At 38.4% G+C, this 22,237-nt stretch overlaps 1 protein-coding gene across 1 annotated transcript in view; it reads right to left on the bottom strand.

Annotated features, from left to right (window-relative positions):
- Nucleotides 1–15,456, bottom strand: part of DSG1 (desmoglein 1) — a gene marked incomplete at both ends in the record, with an annotated part of 44,475 nt that extends 29,019 nt beyond the window's left edge. Inside the window, one exon of the mRNA XM_081252594.1 lies at nucleotides 15,409–15,456. Within this exon, the coding sequence (XP_081108720.1) occupies nucleotides 15,409–15,456 (48 nt within the window). The remainder of the gene's footprint in view (nucleotides 1–15,408) is intronic.
- Nucleotides 15,457–22,237: the final 6,781 nt, after the last annotated feature.

The raw sequence follows: 22,237 nt of genomic DNA, 5'->3' as shown, positions 1-22,237 counted from the left end.
CATAGATGGAAACAGAAAAAAAATTTTTGGAGTAAAGAAAGGATATAAAGCAGAAAATATCAGGAAAGCTTTGGAATATTTGCTTTTTCACTGTCAAATTCTAGATGGAAGCTTTTCTAGTATTCTTGAAAATCTTAAGGTGATAAATCTTTAATTTTCTTTGAAATATGAGAATAAAAAGTTCTAAAATAAAAACAAATTTCTTTATGTAAAAGTGAGTTCATATTAGATATTTTATTGTTGGCACTAAACAAAACAAATGATATAAATGCATCCTTCCATAGCAATGAAAATAAATTACAAGACTGTAGGGACAAATTGCTGTGTAAGCAAATTTCGTTGGTCTTTTCTCCTGCATTAAACAATTTCCCGGTCAAACAAGTGATCTAGTCAAACAGAGCTCTGCCTAGTTTCAACTCTGGCCTTGATCTTTACATATGATTTCTAGTGAAAATCATACATATAATTTAAATTATTTTTCTCTAAAAACAAAGGCATTTCTAAAAACACACACACTTATATATTAAGTCTAATATATCAATATGCTTAAGACATTGTAAAATATCTATCTAAAAATTAATTGTGGATTTGAAGGGTTTGCCTACATTTATTAAATTTAATTTAGAATCATTAAATATAGTGTAAATTCTTAGTTTTTATTTTTCCCTAAATAAGAAGTTTTGAACTTTATCTGTTTTTTTTTTTTTTTCAGAATTGCTAATTACGAAAACTGTTATCACCATTAGACTTTATCTGGACTGTTGATAAAAGAAAATTATAGTTTGCATTTTAAAAAATACTAATAATAGTAATTTCAAAATATAGTAAATTACTTTTTACAGTTAGTTTCAATTTCACCATTAAAGAAAAATAAAATTTTAATCTCCAAGTACATATTTTAAAAAATTGCCATAATTGATAATGCAGGAAAATATGTGTTTATGGTTAATATGAGTGTGTAAAGAGATAATGTCTTTATTATAGGAATTATACACTCCTGGTATCTATTTAATGTTAATCATTATCATTAATCACCATTACAGTTCACTGAATGATAACTAAGTACTAGACAATGTGTTTAGAGAAATCCGTGCATTCAATCTTCATTAGTACATGTGGTCAATACTATAATTCTCTCCATTTTACAGATGAAGAAATTGAGGTTTGGTCATTAATTTAGGGCTAAATACAATCCAGCACAATTCAGCCTAAATTTGTTCTTGAGGTGTGGGTTTTACAATAAAGTATAAGAGCCTATTCCAAGTAAATTACTAAGTAAAATATACTACAAAGAATTGACATTATTGCAACTTTGAGAATTCAAAATAATTCTGATTTTAATCTAATCTCATAATATCCTTGTGAATTAGGAAGGCTTATATACAATAATAACAACAACAATAATATTAATACTATGGGGCAGGGGAGGGGGTAGAAAAATAAATGGCCCAAATTATCCAAGTTACTTTGGACAAGTAACTGAAATGTTATTGTAGAGTCCTTCTTGGGCACAGAATTGAAATGATGTTAATGCAAATGTCTATTACTTGCTACCTCTAAACTCTTGAACACTTTTTGCTCTTGTTTGTGGGAGTGGGACAACTGAGGTGTGGGTGTATATAATTTGTCTGTTTGGAAGCCATTTCTTCATAGCTACAGAGTTGTGTATGCATCTGTTACCTGTCTTGTACTTCCCTTACCACACTGAAGTGTCAGTGCCTGCTGTATGTTTTGGAGAACTATGCCAGATGACCAAGAAACCTTGCGGTGGATCAGGCGCTGTGGGCTGAATCCTGGAGAAGGACAAGTCCAAGCTAGAAAAAACATTCACGGTCACTCAGAGCTGGAGACCCAGATGGTCACCTCACTGTCGCGAGATGGCTGCTGGAGCTCTATCCATGACTTCTGCCTTGTAGACATCAGGAAGAAGGAAAGGAGGAGACCTTCAACCTTGAGGTCCTTCAAACTTAAAACAGTGGAGACTTCCGGGTAAGATGGCGGAAGAGTAAGACGCGGAGATCACCTTCCTCCCCACGGATACACCAGAAATATAGCTACACGTGGAACAACTCCAACAAAACACCTACTGAACGCTGGCAGAAGACCCCAGACCTCCCAAAAGGCAAGAAACTCCCCACATACCTGGGTAGGGCAAAGCGGAGAGATTCCCGCACAGAGGATCGGTGCCGAGCGGCACTCACCAGCCCGAGAGGCTTGTCTGCTCGCCCCGGCGGCACTGGAAGCTGAGGCTCGGGCTTCGGTCAGAGCGCAGGGAGAGGACTGGGGCTGGGGGCGAGAACTCAGCCGGAAGGGGGCTAATGAGCCACAGCTAGCCGGCAGGGAGTCCGGGAAAACTCTGGAGCTGCCGAAGAGGCAAGAGACTTTTTCTTCCCTCTTGGTTTCCTGGTGCACGAGGAGAGGGGATTAAGAGCGCTGCTTAAAGGGGCTCCACAGACGGGCGCGAGTCACGACTGAAAGCGCGGAGCCCAGTGACGGGCGTGGGACGCTGGGGCTGCTGCTGCCGCCGCCAAGAAGCCTGTGTGCGAGCGCAGGTCACTGTCCACACCGCCCTTCCGGGAGCCTGTGCAGCCCGCCACTGCCGGGGTCCCGGGATCCAGGGGCGGCTTCCCTGGGAGAACGAACGGCGCGCCTCGGGATGGTGCAACGTCACGCCGACTTCTGCCGCTGCAGGCTCGCCCCGCACTCCGTGCCCCTCCCTCCCGCCCGGGCTGAGTGAGCCAGAGTCCCCGAAGAGGCTGCTCCTTTAACCCTGTCCTGTCTGAGCGAAGAACAGACTCCTTCTGGCGACCTACACGCAGAGGAGGGGCCAAATCCAAAGCTGAGACCCAGGAGCTGTGAGAACAAAGAAGAGAAAGGGAAACCTCTCCCAGCAGCCTCAGAAGCAGCGGATTAAAGCTCCACAATCAACTTGATGTACCCTGCATCTCTGGAATACATGAATGGACAACAAATCATCCCAAATTGAGGAGCCAGGAGTCAGCGCTGTGCCTCTGAGGTGGGAGAGCCAACTTCAGGACACTGGTCCACAAGAGACCTCCCAGCTCCACATAATATCAAACGGCGAAAATCTTCCAGAGATCTCCATCTCAACACCAGCACCCACCTTCACTCAACGACCAGCAAGCTACAGTGCTGGACACCCTATGCCAAACAACTAGCAAGACAGGAACACAACGCCACCCATTAGCAGAGAGGCTGCCTAAAATCATAAAAAGTCCGCAGACACCCCAAAACACACCACCAGACTGGACCTGCCCACCAGAAAGACAAGATCCAGCATCACCCACCAGAACACAGACACTAGTCCCCTCCACCAGGAAGCCTACACAACCCACTAAACCAACCTTAGCCACTGGGGATAGACACCAAAAACAACGGGAACTACGAACCTGCAGCCTGCAAAAAGGAGACCCCAAACACAGTAACATAAGCAAAATGAGAAGACAGAAAAACACACAGCAGGAGAAGGAGCAAGATAAAAACCCACCAGACCTAACAAATGAAGAGGTACTAGGCAGTCTACCTGAAAAAGAATTCAGAATAATGATAGTAAAGATGATCCAAGATTCTATTTCCCAGATCCAAAATCTTGGAAATAGAATAGACAAAATGCAAGAAACGGTTAACAAGGACCTAGAAGAGCTAAAGATGAATCAAGCATTGATTAAAAACACAATAAATGAAATGAAAAATACTCTAGATGGGATCAATAGCAGAATAACTGAGGCAGAAGAACAGATAAGTGAGGTGGAAGATAAAATAGTGGAAATAACTGCTGCAGAGCAAAATAAAGAAAAAAGAATGAAAAGAACAGAGGACAGTCTCAGAGACCTCTGGGACAACATTAAACGCACCAACATTCGAATTATAGGGGTTCCAGAAGAAGAAGAGAAAAAGAAAGGGACTGAGAAAATATTTGAAGAGATTATAGTTGAAAACTTCCCTAATATGGGACAGGAAATAGTTAATCAAGTCCAGGAGGCACAGAGAGTCCCATACAGAATAAATCCAAAGAGAAATACGCCAAGACACATATTAATCAAACTGTCAAAAATGAAACACAAAGAAATCATATTAAAAGCAGCAAGGCAAAAACAACAAATAACACACAAGGGAATCCCCATCAGGATAACAGCTGATCTCTCAGCAGAAACTCTACAAGCCAGAAGGGAGTGGCAGGGCATAATTAAAGTGATGAAGGAGAAAAACCTGCAACCAAGATTACTCTACCCAGCAAGGATCTCATTCAGATTTGATGGAGAAATTAAAACGTTTACAGACAAGCAAAAGCTGAGAGAGTTCAGCACCACCAAACCAGCTTTACAACAAATGCTAAAGGAACTTCTCTAGGCAAGAAACACAACAGAAGGAAAAGACCTACAATAACGAACCCAAAACAATTAAGAAAATGGGAATAGGAACATACATATCGATAATTACCTTAAATGTAAATGGACTAAATGCTCCCACCAAAAGACACAGATTGGCTGAATGGATACAAAAACAAGACCCATATATATGCTGTCTACAAGAGACCCACTTCACACCTAGAGACACATACAGACTGAAAGTAAGGGGATGGAAAAAGATATTTCATGCAAATGGAAACCAAAAGAAAGCTGGAGTAGCAATTCTCATATCAGACAAAATAGACTTTGAAATAAAGACTACTAGAAGAGACAAAGAAGGACACTACATAATGATCAAGGGATCGATCCAAGAAGAAGATATAACAATTGTAAATATTTATGCACCAAACATAGGAGCACCTCAATACATAAGGCAAATACTAACAGCTATAAAAGGAGAAATCGACAGTAACACAATCATAGTAGGGGACTTTAACACCCCACTTTCACCAATGGACAGATCATCCAAAATGAAAATAAATAAGGAAACACAAGCTTTAAATGATACATTAAACAAGATGGACTTGATATTTATAGGACATTCCATCCAAAAACAACAGAATACACATTTTTCTCAAGTGCTCATGGAACATTCTCCAGGATAGATCATATCTTGGGTCACAAATCAAGCCTTGGTAAATTTAAGAAAATTGAAATTGTATCAAGTATCTTTTCCGACCACAATGCTATGAGACTAGATATCAATTACAGGAAAAGAGCTGTAAAAAATACAAACACATGGAGGCTAAACAATACACTACTTAATAACGAAGTGATCACTGAAGAAATCAGAAAGGAAATTAAAAAATACCTAGAAAAAAATGACAATGGAGACACGACGACCCAAAACCTATGGGATGCAGCAAAAGCAGTTCTAAGAGGGAAGTTTATAGCAATACAATCCTACCTTAAGAAACAGGAAACATCTCGAATAAACAACCTAACCTTGCGCCTAAAGCAATTAGAGAAAGAAGAACAAAAACATCCCAAAGTTAGCAGAAGGAAAGAAATCATAAAAATCAGATCAGAAATAAATGAAAAAGAAATGAAGGAAACGATAGCAAAGATCAATAAAACTAAAAGCTGGTTCTTTGAGAAGATAAACAAAATTGATAAACCACTAGCCAGACTCATCAAGAAAAAAAGGGAGAAGACTCAAATCAATAGAATTAGAAATGAAAAAGGAGAAGTAACAACTGACACTGCAGAAATACAAAAGATCATGAGAGATTACTACAAGCAACTCTATGCCAATAAAATGGACAACCTGGAAGAAATGGACAAATTCTTAGAAATGCACAACCTGCCAAGACTGAATCAGGAAGAAATAGAAAATATGAACAGACCAATCACAAGCACTGAAATTGAAACTGTGATAAAAAATCTTCCAACAAACAAAAGCCCAGGACCAGATGGCTTCACAGGTGAATTCTATCAAGCATTTAGAGAAGAGCTAACACCTATCCTTCTCAAACTCTTCCAAAATATAGCAGAGGGAGGAACACTCCCAAACTCATTCAACGAGGCCACCATCACCTTGATACCAAACCCAGACAAGGATGTCACAAAGAAAGAAAACTACAGGCCAATATCACTGATGAACATAGATGCAAAAATCCTCAACAAAATACTAGCAAACAGAATCCAACATCACATTAAAAGGATTATACACCATGATCAAGTGGGGTTTATTCCAGGAATGCAAGGATTCTTCAATATACGCAAATCAATCAACGTGATACACCATATTAACAAATTGAAGGAGAAAAACCATATGATCATCTCAATAGATGCAGAGAAAGCTTTCGACAAAATTCAACACCCATTTATGATAAAAACCCTGCAGAAAGTAGGCGTAGAGGGAACTTTCCTCAACATAATAAAGGCCATATATGACAAACCCACAGCCAGCATCGTCCTCAATGGTGAAAAACTGAAACCATTTCCACTAAGATCAGGAACAAGACAAGGCTGCCCACTCTCACCCCTCTTATTCAACCTAGTTTTGTAAGTTTTAGCCACAGCAATCAGAGAAGAAAAGGAAATAAAAGGAATCCAAATTGGAAAAGAAGAAGTAAAGCTGTCACTGTTTGCAGATGACATGATACTATACATAGAGAATCCTAAAGATGCCACCAGAAAACTACTAGAGTTAATCAATGAATTTGGTAAAGTAGCAGGATACAAAATTAATGCACAGAAATCTCTGGCATTCCTATATACTAATGATGAAAAATCTGAAAGTGAAATCAAGAAAACACTCCCATTTACCATTGCAACAAAAAGAATAAAATATCTAGGAATAAACCTACCTAAGGAGACAAAAGACCTGTATGCAGAAAATTATAAGACACTGATGAAAGAAATTAAAGATGATACAAATAGATGGAGAGATGTACCATGTTCTTGGATTGGAAGAATCAACATTGTGAAAATGACTCTACTACCCAAAGCAATCTACAGATTCAATGCAATCCCTATCAAACTACCACTGGCATTTTTCACAGAACTAGAGCAAAAAATTTCACAATGTGTATGGAAACACAAAAGACCCCGAATAGCCAAAGCAATCTTGAGAACGAAAAATGGAGCTGGAGGAATCAGGCTCCCTGACTTCAGACTATACTACAAAGCTACAGTAATCAAGACTGTATGGTACTGGCACAAAAACAGAAAGATAGATCAATGGAACAGGATAGAAAGCCCAGAGATAAACCCACGCACATATGGTCACCTTATCTTTGATAAAGGAGGCAGGAATGTACAGTGGAGAAAGGACAGTCTCTTCAATAAGTGGTGCTGGGAAAACTGGATCGGGACATGTAAAAGTATGAGATTAGATCACTCCCTAACACCATACACAAAAATAAGCTCAAAATGGATTAAAGACCTAAATATAGGGCCAGATACTATCAAACTCTTAGAGGAAAACATAGGCAGAACACTCTGTGACATAAATCACAGCAAGATCCTTTTTGACCCACCTCCTAGAGAAATGGAAATAAAGACAAAAATAAACACATGGGACCTAATGAAACTTCAAAGCTTTTGCACAGCAAAGGAAACCATAAACAAGACCAAAAGACAACCCTCAGAATGGGAGAAAATATTTGTAAATGAAGCAACTGACAAAGGATTAATCTCCAAAATTTATAAGCAGCTCATGCAGCTCAATAACAAAAAAACAAACAACCCAATCCAAAAATGGGCAGAAGACCTAAATAGACATTTCTCCACAGAAGATATACTGACTGCCAACAAACACATGAAAGGATGCTCAACATCTTTGCTCATTAGAGAAATGCAAATCAAAACTACAATGAGATATCATCTCACACCAGTCAGAATGGCCATCATCAAAAAATCTGCAAACAATAAATGCTGGAGAGGGTGTGGAAAAAAAGGAACACTCTTGCACTGCTGGTGGGAATGTGAATTGGTACAGCCACTATGGAGAACGGTATGGAGGTTCCTTAAAAAACTACAAATAGAACTACCATATGACCCAGCAATCCCACTACTGGGCATATACCCTGAGAAAACCATAATTCAAAAAGAGACATGTACCAAAATGTTCATAGCAGCCCTATTTACAATAACCCAGAGATGGAAACAACCTAAGTGTCCATCATCAGATGAATGGGTAAAGAAGATGTGGCACATATATACAATGGAATATTACTCAGCCATAAAAAGAAATGAAATTGAGCTATTTGTAATGAGGTGGATGGACCTAGAGTCTGTCATACAGAGTGAAGTAAGTCAGAAAGAGAAAGACAAATACTGTATGCTGACACATATATATAGAATTTAAGAAAAAAAATGTCATGAAGAACATAGGGGTAAGACAGGAATAAAGACACAGACCTACTAGAGAATGGACTTGAGGATATGGGGAGGGGGAAGGGTAAGCTGTGACAAAGTGAAAGAGCGGCATGGACATATATACACTACCAAACGTAAGGTAGATAGCTAGTGGGAAGCAGCCGCATAGCACAGGGAGATCACTCGCTGCTTTGTGACCGCCTGGAAGGGTGGGATAGGGAGGGTGGGAGGGAGACGCAAAAGGGAGGGGATATGGGAACATATGTATATGTATAACTGATTAAATTTGTTATAAAGCAAAAAAAAAAAAAATTAAAAAAAAAAAAAAAGAAAAGAAACCTTGCAACTTTGTGGAGCTGGGTCATTCTTTTTCCCATGAGTAGCAACTTAGGCAGAAGACCAAGCAGGTTTCACCACAGTGTCTGGCTCTCAACTGGATTAGTAATTAAAAAACTGCCGAGTCTGCTTAAAAATGTGTTTTGTTGACATAATCTTATTGTGATTTACTCAGAGTCCAGAAAAAACTCTGAAACAAAGTCACTCTTGGACTTTCAAAGGCAAAACAATGAGATAAAAGGAGGACTTGGTAGAGTCAGAAAACTCTCAGTGTACTTCCTCGATTCTCTGAGCTTTAGTTTTCTCATTTGTGAAATGGTGGGGGTAGACTAAATTATATAGAGTTACCTTTTCAATTCTGACATCAAATCCCTGTGTGCAGTAGGAAAATATGGAAGTTTCTTGATCACGGTAAAGGCATGATAAAATTGTGGGTTTAAAAGATTACTCCGCCAACAATTGGTGGGAGTGGTGGGAAGAGTCAGTGATTACAGGCCACCAGCAGCTGAGTGTTTTGCATGAAATCAGGCCAGAGATGAGGAGCTGAACAGGAGCAGTGGCCATGGGAACAGACGGGGGCAAGATCAAGGGAGATATAGTGCATGGTTGAAATTGACAGGGCTTGAGAACCAATGGGATGTGGGAGTCACGAGAGGGAAGAATCTCAGGTGGTGGCAATTTTAAATGGGCAGATCAGGAGCAAGGCCATAGCAGAATTTAGCTGGTTAGAACACATCAAGTTTGAGATGCTAGAGAAAGGCCTGGGCAAAGATGTTTAGCAGTTTGAAATATGACTTAGCACCATGAACAATGGTGGTCCAAGACTGATATATGAAGGAATATCTTTGCAGGTAGGTTAGCTGAAATCATGGGAGAATTTGAAATCCCTCAAGAATACAGCAAAGAAACAGCCTGTGGGTGAGAATGAAACTAGGGGAATCCCTACATTTATATAACTGGGAACAATGACAAGAAACGAGAAACAAAAAGAGAAAAAAGAAGAAGTGGCTGAAAAACTGGGAAGAAAATACCATTGGATGTCAAGGATGTCAAAGGAAGGGAAAAGTGAAAGACAGATGGGTGTGAACTGTATCAGATATGAAATAGTTAGCAGAGTGAATCCTGAGGAAATCTGAGATTTTCTGTGACCTTGAACAGGATGCTTTCAGTTGGATGGAACAGGCCCTTTCTGACTGAAAGAAACTGGGGAATAAGATGGAGGGGAAAAAGACATAAACCATTTTATTTTCTTTTGCCCGTGCTGCGAGGCATGTGGGATCTTAGTTCCCTGACTAGGGATCGAACCTGTGCCCCTGCAGTGGAAGCATGGAGTCCTAGCCACTGGACAGTTAGGGAATTCCCAAGAGGGCATAAAGATAGACACTTTTCTAAGAAGTTTGGTGATTTAAAAAAAAACAGAATTACGTGATGGTAGAATTAGACGTAGTGTCCAAGGAAATATTTTGGGAGAGGGAGATGGATTTTTGAAGGAGGAGAAAGAGGAGAGTAAGAAATTTTGGTTTGAAAGTGGAGAGGTTCAGAATGAAAGTCCTTGATGGAGATGTCGTGATGGGGAGAGTGGGAGGGAATAGGCAGAAAGAAAGGACTTTGAAGACAGAGAGTAGGGAAGAGAGGAGGATGGAGATGAAAATCACTTGATTGGAGAGGGAAGTTGAAGGACACTATCCTGAATGATCTAGACCTTGTCCCTAGAATAAAGATAAGGTTATTTGGGGGCAATTAGGGGACTAGTTTGGATTCTGAAATGAGTTGGGAATATGTTCTGTGGAGACTGTGACAGAGAATCACTTAGAGATGAAGACAGCGTTGTCAAGCTGAGTACCTCTCAACTCTCTTGACCTCTGCCTATGGGTGTTGTGGTGAGTCACTTAGCCATTCGGTGCCTCAGTTTCCTCATCTGTATATGAGACTAAAGCCCTTTCCAACTAAGACATTCTAAGAAAGCAGTGCATAATTCACTTAAAGCACATCCTCAGTGAGTCCTCCCTGAATCATTATTTTAGGAGCCAATCCACATATTTTTTTAAAAAGCCACAAGACACAAAAGTGCATGCTAATTTCAATGACTCTCTAATTATACTTATTTTTAGTTATTTCTTTTGATATTGAGGTTTACATTTCTTTGCCTATAATAAAAATGGTCTTGAAAGTAGTAAGTGATTTTTATAAGGAAAACCTCTTGCATTTAATAATTGTAAGGTAGTCTTCCACAGTCTCTTGACAGTTTTGTAAGCATCAAATTCTGAGGTGTTTAGCTGTTATATACATCACAAGGATGAACCTGAGGTAAAGCTAAAATATAATAATTTGCTTCTTTTAAAAAAACCTCCCGTTTTGTCTTTCCTTTGTATTACTTGGACAATAGCTATTAGTCTGGAGTTGACAACACCTTGATAGCTCATTCCTCATATTTGTTGATTGGTTTATTTATTTATTTGACAAATACATATCAAATGTATATCCATACTTGGGTGTGGACCCAAGGCTGGATTAAGACTTTCAAAGGGCTTAAGTCCTAAAACTATTATGGTAAGCCTTAGACTAAATGTAACTGTAATAGTGCATCATAAAAATACATGTTAGGGAAATTCAGCATGATTATTTTCATGTTTAATACCCTGATGATTTGATTTTTTGGAGTGTGTGGGGGGAGAAAAAGATAAACTATCCCAAAATTCCCTTTTGATGCCTCTACTTTGTGAATTAGACATCTACCGAGCAAACTTGCACTGGTGCAAGACACTGTGAAGGATACAAATGTGAATCAGAACAGAACCTGCCCTCCAATAACTTACAGTCAAGTCATTTTATGAGCAGCAGGCAGCCATTAATTTCTGAAGATGTGTTTTTTCATTAGACAAGGTTGTGCCCTGTGCTCATAGACCAACTGAGAGTATGGATCAGCAGCCAGTGGCATTTAAACCACTTTGACTTGCCTAAGTCCATTAAAGGACCTTGCATGCCAAGCATAGCCAGCAAGGGTGACATGACCCAGTGTTCTGTAAGGCTGTTCCCTCACTGAGGGAAGCATAGTGAGTCTAACTGCAGTACTGAGCATGCATCCTGCTTCTGTGTTAGGCAATGCCTATTAGAACACAGGGAACCTCAGCAACAGTGTCCTTGAAGAATGTGTAGTGGAGAAAAGTGTTATCAGAAATTAAGTGCTCTGGGTATAGACAGAGTGTTATTTTTCTAGATTCATGAGCCTTGTTAAGTAGGTAAATCTTGTCCTTTAGGGGCCATGCCTTCAGATTTATCCAGTTAGCATTTCCTAGTTCTTTAGGTTTTTCTATTACCTAAATCAGACACAGCAAAATGTTTTACTTTGTGGCAACTCAAACCAATTAAATGATGATAAATTTGTACTCTCTATTTTCATAAAAGTGAAAGAACATGCTGATCCTAAATCTGCTGTGAAATTCCAAAGCTTTTAGGAGCATCATCATTATGCTTAAATACAATTTATAAACAACAGGTGAACTGAAATGTTGCTTCCATTTTCTATAAAATATTTTACTGAAGTTCTAATGTCTATAATATGTATCACTGTAATATGTGCACAAGAAAGCAAAAAGAATCCTCTCTTTTGCTTCTCTTCTGTTTGGTCTGTACTAGTTTGTTAGTCCTTCTCTTGCTTTAGGCATCAATTAACACAATTATGGAAATTTAAGATGACTGGTTCACATTAAGTTGATGAATTATGTAATAAAGTATATATTACATTCTGTGTATTTTAGCCCTGGTCCTGAGAAATACTCTAAAAATACCTGCTTTATCCTTATAATTTCAGCTAAGTTCAAATTGTGGAGTTAGTTTATCAGGTGGTCAGAAGGGTTTTTTTTTTAAAGGAAGTATTAACCATGGAAAGAAGAGAAGCTAGGCTGGTATGATGAACTGAAAAACCGATCAATCCTGGTAATAGATAAAGATAGGTTTATTTGTTCTTTGAGTGTAAGCTGCAGAAGTTGGCTTTTATAGAAAAAGACACCTTGAGATTTGTATTGATTTGAGGTGACTGATGGGACCTGGTAAAGTTGCAAGTAAGTTTTAGAAATCAATAGAACCATAAAAATTCTACTGGAGGCTTCCCTGGTGGTGCAGTGGTTGGGAGTCCGCCTGCCAATGCGGGGGACACGGGTTCGTACCCCGGGTGGGAAGATCCCACATGCCACGGAGCGGCTGGGCCCGTGAGCCATGGCCGCTGAGCCTGCGCGTCCGGAGCCTGTGCTCCGCAACGGGAGAGGCCACAGCAGTGAGAGGCCCGCGTACCACAAAAAACAAAAATTCTACCGGTTCTACTTTGCTTTCCCACAGTCACCATGCCATATCTTATACCACTGTTACAACAATTCACAGAGATTTCTTATATTTGATGCAAAGGTAACATTGTTTTCTGGTCTAGAATTCATTCTAACCACCCATCAGCCCCCTGCCAGCCACACACACTAATCTCATGGAAACGAAAAAGAAAGAAAAATAAATGTAGCATCAACAACAGTTATTTGGCTTGCAGTGTTATAACAGCTGCAAACTATTGTCTGTCCAGCCAACTTGTCTAAATAATGGAATAGTCATATAACAGTCTTGGTCTCTGTAAAGCAGTTTCTTCAGCTTTATTCTCCCTGATCTAACCCATTAATTTGAACAAGGTCTAAAACTTAAAGGTACATTGAGCAGACTACACAGCATACTTGTAAATACATGGTTGCCCAGCTCTCAGTGGGTTTTCATTAAAGATACTACCAGCTTAAATGTCTTAAAGGTCTTCAAAATTGTCCAAATATGCTCCCTAATGTCGATTTTCACTTACCAACTTTGAGCAGAGAAGAATATAAAGACTTTACATAGATTTCTTTCTTTTTTTTTTAATTGGTAAAAGCAAACATTCAGAATAAGCCTAACAGAAAAGTAAGAGGAAGAGTTTGCTATAGTGATGGTTAATTTTCAGAAAAAATTATTTTAAAGCAAAAATAGATTGGATAACTCCAAAGGACATTTATCCAAATCATCTGGTAAAATCAGTAGTAAAAATAAATTGTGAATTTCTAAACCTCAGAAAGTGAAACGTTTTACAAAAAATGTTATGATAACATGAAATGAAACATCTCAATTCTTTATAAAATAAGTTCTTTGAGAAATAATTTTCGTAAGGTGTATGAGAAACTTATGATTGAATCCAAAGCAAAATATGGCAACAAACAACCTACATATAAACAAACAAAAACTATCCAGACTCAGAAAATAAAGTACAAATGCCCAGAAATCTCTCTACAAAGAAAGTTCAATGAGGGTACATGATTTTGATAAAATGATATGTTGTACTGCAGAACAACTAGTTACAATTGGCTGCTTAAAGGAAGTTTATAGGATGTAATTAGTTAGAAATAATCATAAAAATAGTAAAAGAAGGCATCTTATAGATTCAGTGAAAGTACATAAGCAACTGAATAAACTTTAATCAACTGACACTATAATAGGCCTTAATTGGATCAAGTTTATATGAAATTAAAAATAAAAGTATTTTATTATTGCATAATTAACAAGCGCTCCTATGTTCAAATGACGTACTCTGTGGTGCTCATTAATCCCTGCTGTGTCCCAAATTATGATATCGTCTCATCCTCAGGATCACGTCCATGGAATAAGGCTAATGTTTGAAGGGCAGTTTGGAACTACAGCTACAGCTCACTGATGCTCATTTATAACTAAATTCACTGGCTATGGCCTCTCAATTAAAAGTGAATTCAAGTTAACCAGCATATGTTGAATCAAAGATCTACCTTGTTATTATAGAAACCCAACAATCCATTTCAAAAGTTAAGCAAGTAGAGACACATATGCACCACAGCACTACATTTTACTAAACTGGAGGACAATTTACCTGGCACTCGCCTCTTTGGATTATATTAACCTTATTGTGAGAAAGACTATGATTTTCAATTTTTCAACATAAGTGAAATTGAGGCAACACACTGGTGTTGCCCTTAGAATTATCTCTAAAGAGAAGACTAGTAACATGTAGGGGGGCAATGATAAAGCATTCTGTTACATTTCTCTGATCATAAAATGTACAACTTTTATGTCACAGTCATTACTGACTTTCCAGTAGTAAGAACCAGTATCATAATAATTATACTTACTCCTTTATTATAGCCATTCCTTCACCTACTACGTCATTTATAAATCTTCTGTACTGTCATTCTTCTTGAAATTAAAAAATGTTGTTTTAAATAAAGTTACAGTTTAGCACTGTGGGGCTTCTGATATTAGTGATATGGACCCCCAACCACATATGGAGTCGTTGAGATTGTTTGGATGGTGAAGCCAGTCACAAACAGCTATGATTTTAATTTGTATGGATCCTAATTTTATGTTTTAAAAATTAGAGTGCATCTACTAGCAAAGATACCAAAAGTATGGGAAAATGTCTAGGTTAAAAATCAAGATACACCTGTGAGATTAGTTTTCAAAGCCTAACTGCAAAAGAGAATTTGAACAACAAAATGCTATTAAGTAGTGATATGACTTTCCCAAATTCAGTGTTTTCCTGGCATGACTTAGCAATGACTTCGATGTCAGAGATGTGATATGATGAGTCGACACTGATGCATTAATATGATCTTGAGTCTTCAATTAAGGAGAGAAACACTATTTAAAAAGCTAGTTCATAAAATCACCTTATCATTAACATAAACCTTTAATGGGTTTAGGTTGGAAGTAACATAAAAAAACATTTAAAGTCCTCACTTGTTTACAATGAAATGATGATGGAAAATTTTTAACAGGATCCACTTACCAAGAAAATGAACAGCACTGCAGCTGTTCTGAAGAAGGCCCCGTTCATTGCTGCTGTGTTCTCTTACATCCAAGACCAAGGGAGTTTTGTTTGTTCTTCTCTGTTCTTTTTCCTACCCCCACTCAGCTGGTGTCTGCTTAAAATAATTTCTCAGTAGATGTTCTTATGTGCAGGCTTTGAGGTGTTTCTTTCTTCTCTGGAAGCAGGTCTGAAGGTGCGTATAACCTGTCAAGATCCCCACCCTAAAAACTTGGGCTGGTCTCATTGCAGTGCTTAACAAAATCATCATTGCTGCAGGTAAAAGCTTGGGGACACACCCTCTTCTAGCCGAAAGGCAGCTCTTTGTGAGGCATGGAAGATTCATTCCTTTATTGAAGGTTTCCAGTGGTAGGCATTTAAAATGATCAGAAGTGTGGAGAGTTGTACAACTGATAAGGGCTTTTCACCCTATGCTTTATTTACAGGTTGTTTAGCTTCTTCCCATGCTAAAAAGGCAAGTGGAGTCTGGAAGAGGATTATCTGGCCCACGCTCCTTGCCAGATCTTCAGATCACAGTAGAAAATTATAAACTTTCCATTTCAGTGGTCGTTAGGAAACAGTCATTTTCTAAGCTGGTTTTTTTTTTTTTTTTTTTTTTTTTTTTTTTTTTTTTTTTTTTTTGCGGTACGTGGGCCTCTCACCATTGCGGCTTCTCCCATCGCGGAGCACAGGCTCCGGACGCGCAGGCCCAGCGGCCATAGCCCACGGGCCCAGTTGCTCCGCGGCATATGGGATCCTCCCGGACCGGGGCACGAACCCGTATCCCCTGCATCGGCAGGCGGACTCCCAACCACCGCGCCACCAGGGAAGCCCTCTAAGCTGTTTTTTAAGAGACAGAAAATTTGCTAATGTAAAAGTGAGGATTTTTTTTTAAAGCATTAGTTCATACAAGCAAAACTGTGATACTTATAATGTTCCTTGCATAAATCACAATTCCTTTTAAGTGACCAGCCTAAGTCCAGGGAAGTCTCTGTTTTCTCTCTAAATGAATATCTTCCTTCCCCAATTATTTTTCTCTCTTTAAGTTTCTGTCCCCTTCAAATGCAGTAAAACAAAATTTAAAATATCACTAAGTCAGCTTAAAAGTAAACAATCAAAACCACCAATTAAAATCCTGTTGATAATTTTTAAGATGAGGATCAGAGCCTGAAATACTAATGGAAACACAGAAAGCTGTTCTTCAGGTGAGGTGGGTTAAAAGTCAATGACGATTCCCAAGCCCAGAGCCAAGAATCTATATAGTGAGCCAATTAGAGCACAGGGAATACACTGGAGAAAAGGCTGCCCACACATGCAAATGGGAAACTGAATGCAGCCCTGAAGTCTGTGAAAATAAATAATGACTCTCACAGGGAAGCCTTTGGAAGTGTTCTGGGGGTAACCCCCTCTTCACCTGGCAATGTCTCGTATAAATATTGTGAGTGGCAGGAAGTCTATGGAGCTCAAAATGGCAGTCTGGAAAAAGAGATCTATCTGATAAGATGTTGATTATGGTCAAAAGGTGTTAAAAATTGCCCCAGAAAGGAAGGACATCTGTGCGGGTCCGAGGTTCTCTAGAATGCTGTCATTTCACTGCAGGTATGTGGCAAAGAAGGTTACTCCACACTTACTTGGAATTTCATGCTATTCATCATGGAGTTTAGAAGGAAGGAGATAGGCTCCCTGTATTTACTTGCGGTGCATAAGAATGCTTATGATAGGGATTGGTTGATGTGAAAAAATAAAATAAAAGGAGATGATCAGGCCAAATTTCTTATTCATCAAGTAAGAACATAAGTATCGACCTATGACTTAGTCTGAGTAATGTATTAGTAGCAGGACCATCTGACCATGAATGACTGAAGACTCACTGGGCACTGGAGGTGAAAGGACTTACTCCTGCAAGCTTCCCAGTGGCCAGTGAATGTTTTATCCACCTTGAATTCTGGGCATGGTGTTAAGATGTACACAGGGCCTCTTCATCCATGGAATGACTCTTCCCCACACCCAATTCTGACTCCACCCTTAACTCAAAGCCTTGTTCCACGGTACCAACTAACTAGAGCATCCTAAGGCAGCAAAGTCTCCAGCAGCTTTCTGGAGAGGAGGTGTGGCAGAACTCCGATGTTGCAGAGCAGTGGCTATGTTAATTGCCACATGAGAACTAGTGACATTAAGCAAGAAGTGGGGAAGGGAGTTTATAAATCACCATCCCTCCTCCTTCATCTCTTTCTCTGCCTTTTTCTTTCCTATTCATCTTAATGTCCTTAGAACAGTATTGTCCAATAGACAACTTCCTGAAATGTGGAAATGTTCTCTATCTGTGCATCCAGTATGGTAGCCACTAACCATATGTGGCTATTGAACATTGGAAATGTAACTAATAGGACTAAGGAACTGAATTTTTAACTTTAAATTAAATTTAAATAGCCACATGTGGCCAGTGGTTACCATATTGCCCAGTGCAGAGAGGTTAGAGCATCACTGCTTTTATTATCTTCTGTCTTATTCTAAGCCTTAATTCCTGTTCTTTATAAAGTCAGCTCCTTCTAGTTAAAACTACCGTATTCTTTGTCTCAGTTGAGGGAACTCTAGCTTTCTACTTTTCCAGTCAGCACATTTGATTCCTTTTCCTTTATGCATTTTTGTTATCTCAGTTGCCAAGTCCCTTATTTTTGACTCCTTGCTGATCCTATTTCTTAATGCCAATGAATTGAGAAACTTTAAAAGATAGGTAGGCGGGCTTCCCTGGTGGCGCAGTGGTTGAGAGTCCGCCTGCCGATGCAGGCGAGACGCGTTCGTGCCCCGGTCCGGGAAGATCCCACATGCCGTGGAGCGGCTGGGCCCGTGAGCCATGGCCGCTGAGCCTGCGCGTCCGGAGCCTGTGCTCCGCAACGGGAGAGGCCACAACAGTGAGAGGCCCACGTACCGCAAAAAAAAAAAAAAAAAAAACATAGGTAGGTAACAGCACACACCTCTCTCATTTCTATGGTCATGTTTTCTCAGGTATTTCTTCCAGGCCCCTTATCTGTAACCTCACACCCCACTGTGGCATAAGTGCTGTATAAGGTTGCTTCTTCTCTCTGGTCTCACTGTACCCTATTTCTACTATGAACAATGTTCATTATGTGCACCTCCACTTACATACCAACAGTTCTCACTCTATGGGAATTTTATGAAATTTGGGGTGATTTTTCTGGTTTTCTTTTTTTTTTTTTTCTGGTGTTTTCTGGTAAGCTGACAGATTTTCTCACAAGGATCAACATTCTCCTGGGAGATATTTTACTCTCTCATAAGGTACTGCACACCCTAGAATGTCAACACAAGTGTCTACATTTCTATATTTTTTCACAGCTTGGAATACTGTAATACCCTCTTGAAAGATAAAATAATCAGCATCTTTCACAAGAGGTGATGGATTCTACTGATCTAGAATTTCTTAAGCCTTATTAAAGTGACTATTCTATCTCCCTTCATTTACACAGCACCCATAGCATGGACTCATATATTCCAAAGAAAAACTTTGGAATATATTTTTATGTTATATGTGAGCCTCTGGTGTTGTATATGTATCTAAATTACCTTAATCAGCTCTAGAAATTGTTTAAAAAATAGGTGAAAGATTTTTTTAAAATGTTAAAAGTGGAGAATTGAGATAAATGTTAAGGATAATAGGAACAGAAACTTTTGTATTTCCCTCTATATTAATGTTCCTATGAGATGTATTGATTCCAGGTCTTTTTTTAAAATAAATTTATTTATTTTGTTTTTTTAATTTTTGGCTGTGTTTGGTCTTTGCTGCTGCACACGGGCTTTCTCTAGTTGCAGCGAGCAGGGGCTACTCTTCATTGCGGTGCGTGGGCTTCTCATTGCGGTGGCTTCTCTTTGTGCTGAGTGTGGGCTGTAGGCGCGTGGGCTTCAGTAGTTGTGGCATGTGGGCTCAGTAGTTGTGGCTTGTGGGCTCTAGAGCACAAGCTCAGTAGTTGTGGCACACGGGCTTAGTTGCTCCGCAGTATGTGGGATCTTCCTGGACCAGGGCTCAAACCCACGTCCCCTGCATTGGCAGGGATTCTTAACCACTGTGCCACCAGGGAAGTCCCTTGATTCTAGGTCTTGCTCACATTGTTTAAAGTCAGACTATTCCTCAATGAGTCACATAAAAAAGTCTGGGGGATGGAGGCTGCTTTAGATTAAATGAGACTTCATGTATAGCAATCAAATGCAATGTCTGATACTTAATGGGATTCGTGATTTGAACAAAACAGCTACAGAAATAACTTTGGGAACTAAAAATAGAACTACCATATGACCCAGCAATCCCACTACTGGGCATATACCCTGAGAAAACCATAATTCAAAAAGGGTCATGTACCACAGTGTTCACTGCAGTACTATTTACAATAGCCAGGACATGGAATCAACCTAAGTGTCCATTGACAGATGATTGGATAAAGAAGATGTGGCACATATATAAAATGGAATATTACTTAGCCATATAAATAAACGAAATTGAGTTATTTGTAGTGAGGTGGATGGACCTAGAGTCTGTCACACACAGTGAAGTAAGTCAGAAAGAGAAAAACAAATACCGTATGCTAACACACATATATGGAATCTAAAAAAAAAAAAAAAAAAAAAGGTTCTGAAGAACCTAGGGGCAGGATAGGAATAAAGATGCAAATGTAGAGAATGGACTTGAGGACATGGGGAGGGCAAGGGTAAGCTGGGGCGAAGTGAGAGAGTGGCATGGACATATATACACTACCAAATGTAAAATAGATAGCTAGTGGGAAGCAACCACATAGCACAGGGAGATCAGCTCGGTGTTTTGTCACCACCTAGAGGGGTGGGATTGGGAGGGTGGGAGACACAAGAGGGAAGAGATATGGGGATATATGTATATGTATATCTGATTCACTTTGTTATAAAGCAGAAACTAACACACCATTGTAAAGCAATTATACTCCAATAAAGATGTTAAAAAAAAAGAGAAAGAAATAACTTTGGGGCTGTTTGGGAAAATTTAAATATAGACTGTTGGGAAATTATTATAACTTTTATTAGTACTAACCTGACTTGAACAAAACACGTGTAGAAATAACTTTGGAGGTATTTGAGAACATTTAAATATAGACTGTTGGGGAATTATTATAAATTTTATTAGTACTATGTCCTATTTATTTATTAATAATTTCTTAATATCATTTATTGTATCAATTAATTTATATTTATGATATTTATTTATTTATAATTATATAAACTTATACAATTGATTATGATTAGCTAATTATAATTATATTTCTATTTATTAATATATTTATTAATATGTCTTTATTTTTAAAGATACATGCTAAATTATGTAGGAACAAAATCTCATGATGACAGAAATATTTTTAATGGTAATTCAGCAATAAAATAGCTGAAGTAAATATGGCAAAACGTTAACTGTTAAAGCTAAATGATAGCATATGGTTTTCTCTTTGTTTTCTGTATATTTGAGAATTTTCATAATAAAATTAAAAATAATGGACTAAAGTAGGTTTTAGCAAATTATAGCCATGGGCCAAATCTGGCTCACTGCCTTCTTTGTTATTTTATTGGAACACAACCATACTCATTGGCTTATGTATTGTCTGTGGCTACTTTCCCTTTACAACAGCAGAGCTGAGTAGTTATGACAGAGACCAAGTAGCCTGCCAAGACTAAAATAATTACTTATCTTGCCCTTTACAGAAAAAGTTTGCTAACTCCTGCACCAAATGAATAGTTTGTAATACAAAATATGATTCATTAGTACATTAGCTGATTTTAGGAGAATTCAGAAGATTGATCTAGAGAGCATGCACAGAAATCAGGAAGCAAATAATTATTGAAGAAAAGACACATCTTGATAATCAAATTATATTTTTAGTTTTATATTTTCAGAAAAACTTTATTTAATTGACTAGAATAATATATAGTCTAACTCTTCTTCCTTTCCTTTAAATCGGATATAAGGAAAACTTTTTCATTTTTCTCTAGTCAGTTCTAGAATGAGAGTCCAACATCATCACATCTTTATGTGTTTTTCTCTATATAGAAAGAATATTCATTAGCAGGGGATAATCTCATGTGATTTTGAAAACACTGGACTTTACTTAAATATTTTATGATTAAATGAAGATGGTGAAAGAGATTTGTTTTTATTGTCAGTTTTAAAAAAAATATTTTAAAATATTTCTAATTGAACATCCACTGCATGCTCAGTACTATGCTTGGTGCTATGTAATGTTCAAAATAATTTTGAACCCTATTCTTAAAAAGATTACACCATAGTTGCAAACATCCTGAAACAAAAGTATTACTACTCCTTTCTGGAAGACTGTCCAACTCACATACATATGTGTATCAGCTACCACCCCAAGGTACTCTTTGAATTTCATGTGCAAGTTCAGTCCTCCCTTTTACCTATAATAAATTGTCATCAATTCAGTTCTACAATATTTTTTTCTGTGGCCTTCTCTGTGCCTATACTAGGCACGGGAGTTACAAAGATGGATGCAACATGATCCTTGCCCTTAAGTGGCTCCAAGCTAGCTGGGATGAGAAAGAAAACGCACTTTTTTCCAACTTGCTGAATAGAAACATGCACAAGGTGCTTTGGGAATCCTACACATTTATGATACAATAGAATTGATCCCTAAAATGCTCGATTTCTTCTTTTCTTTGTAGCTTACCTAAATCAACTCTTGATATACTTTAAATTTGTATCTGTGCCTTTCTGTCTTCATTTTTGCTGTCATAGATCCCCTCCTGGCCCTCTTCACCTGAC

Source organism: Mesoplodon bidens (assembly GCF_964165515.1).
Source record: "Mesoplodon bidens genome assembly, chromosome: 13".
NCBI lineage: Eukaryota > Metazoa > Chordata > Mammalia > Artiodactyla > Ziphiidae > Mesoplodon > Mesoplodon bidens.
The sequence above is the reverse complement of the archived record's forward strand: the minus strand, read 5'-3'. Positions and strand labels throughout refer to the sequence as shown.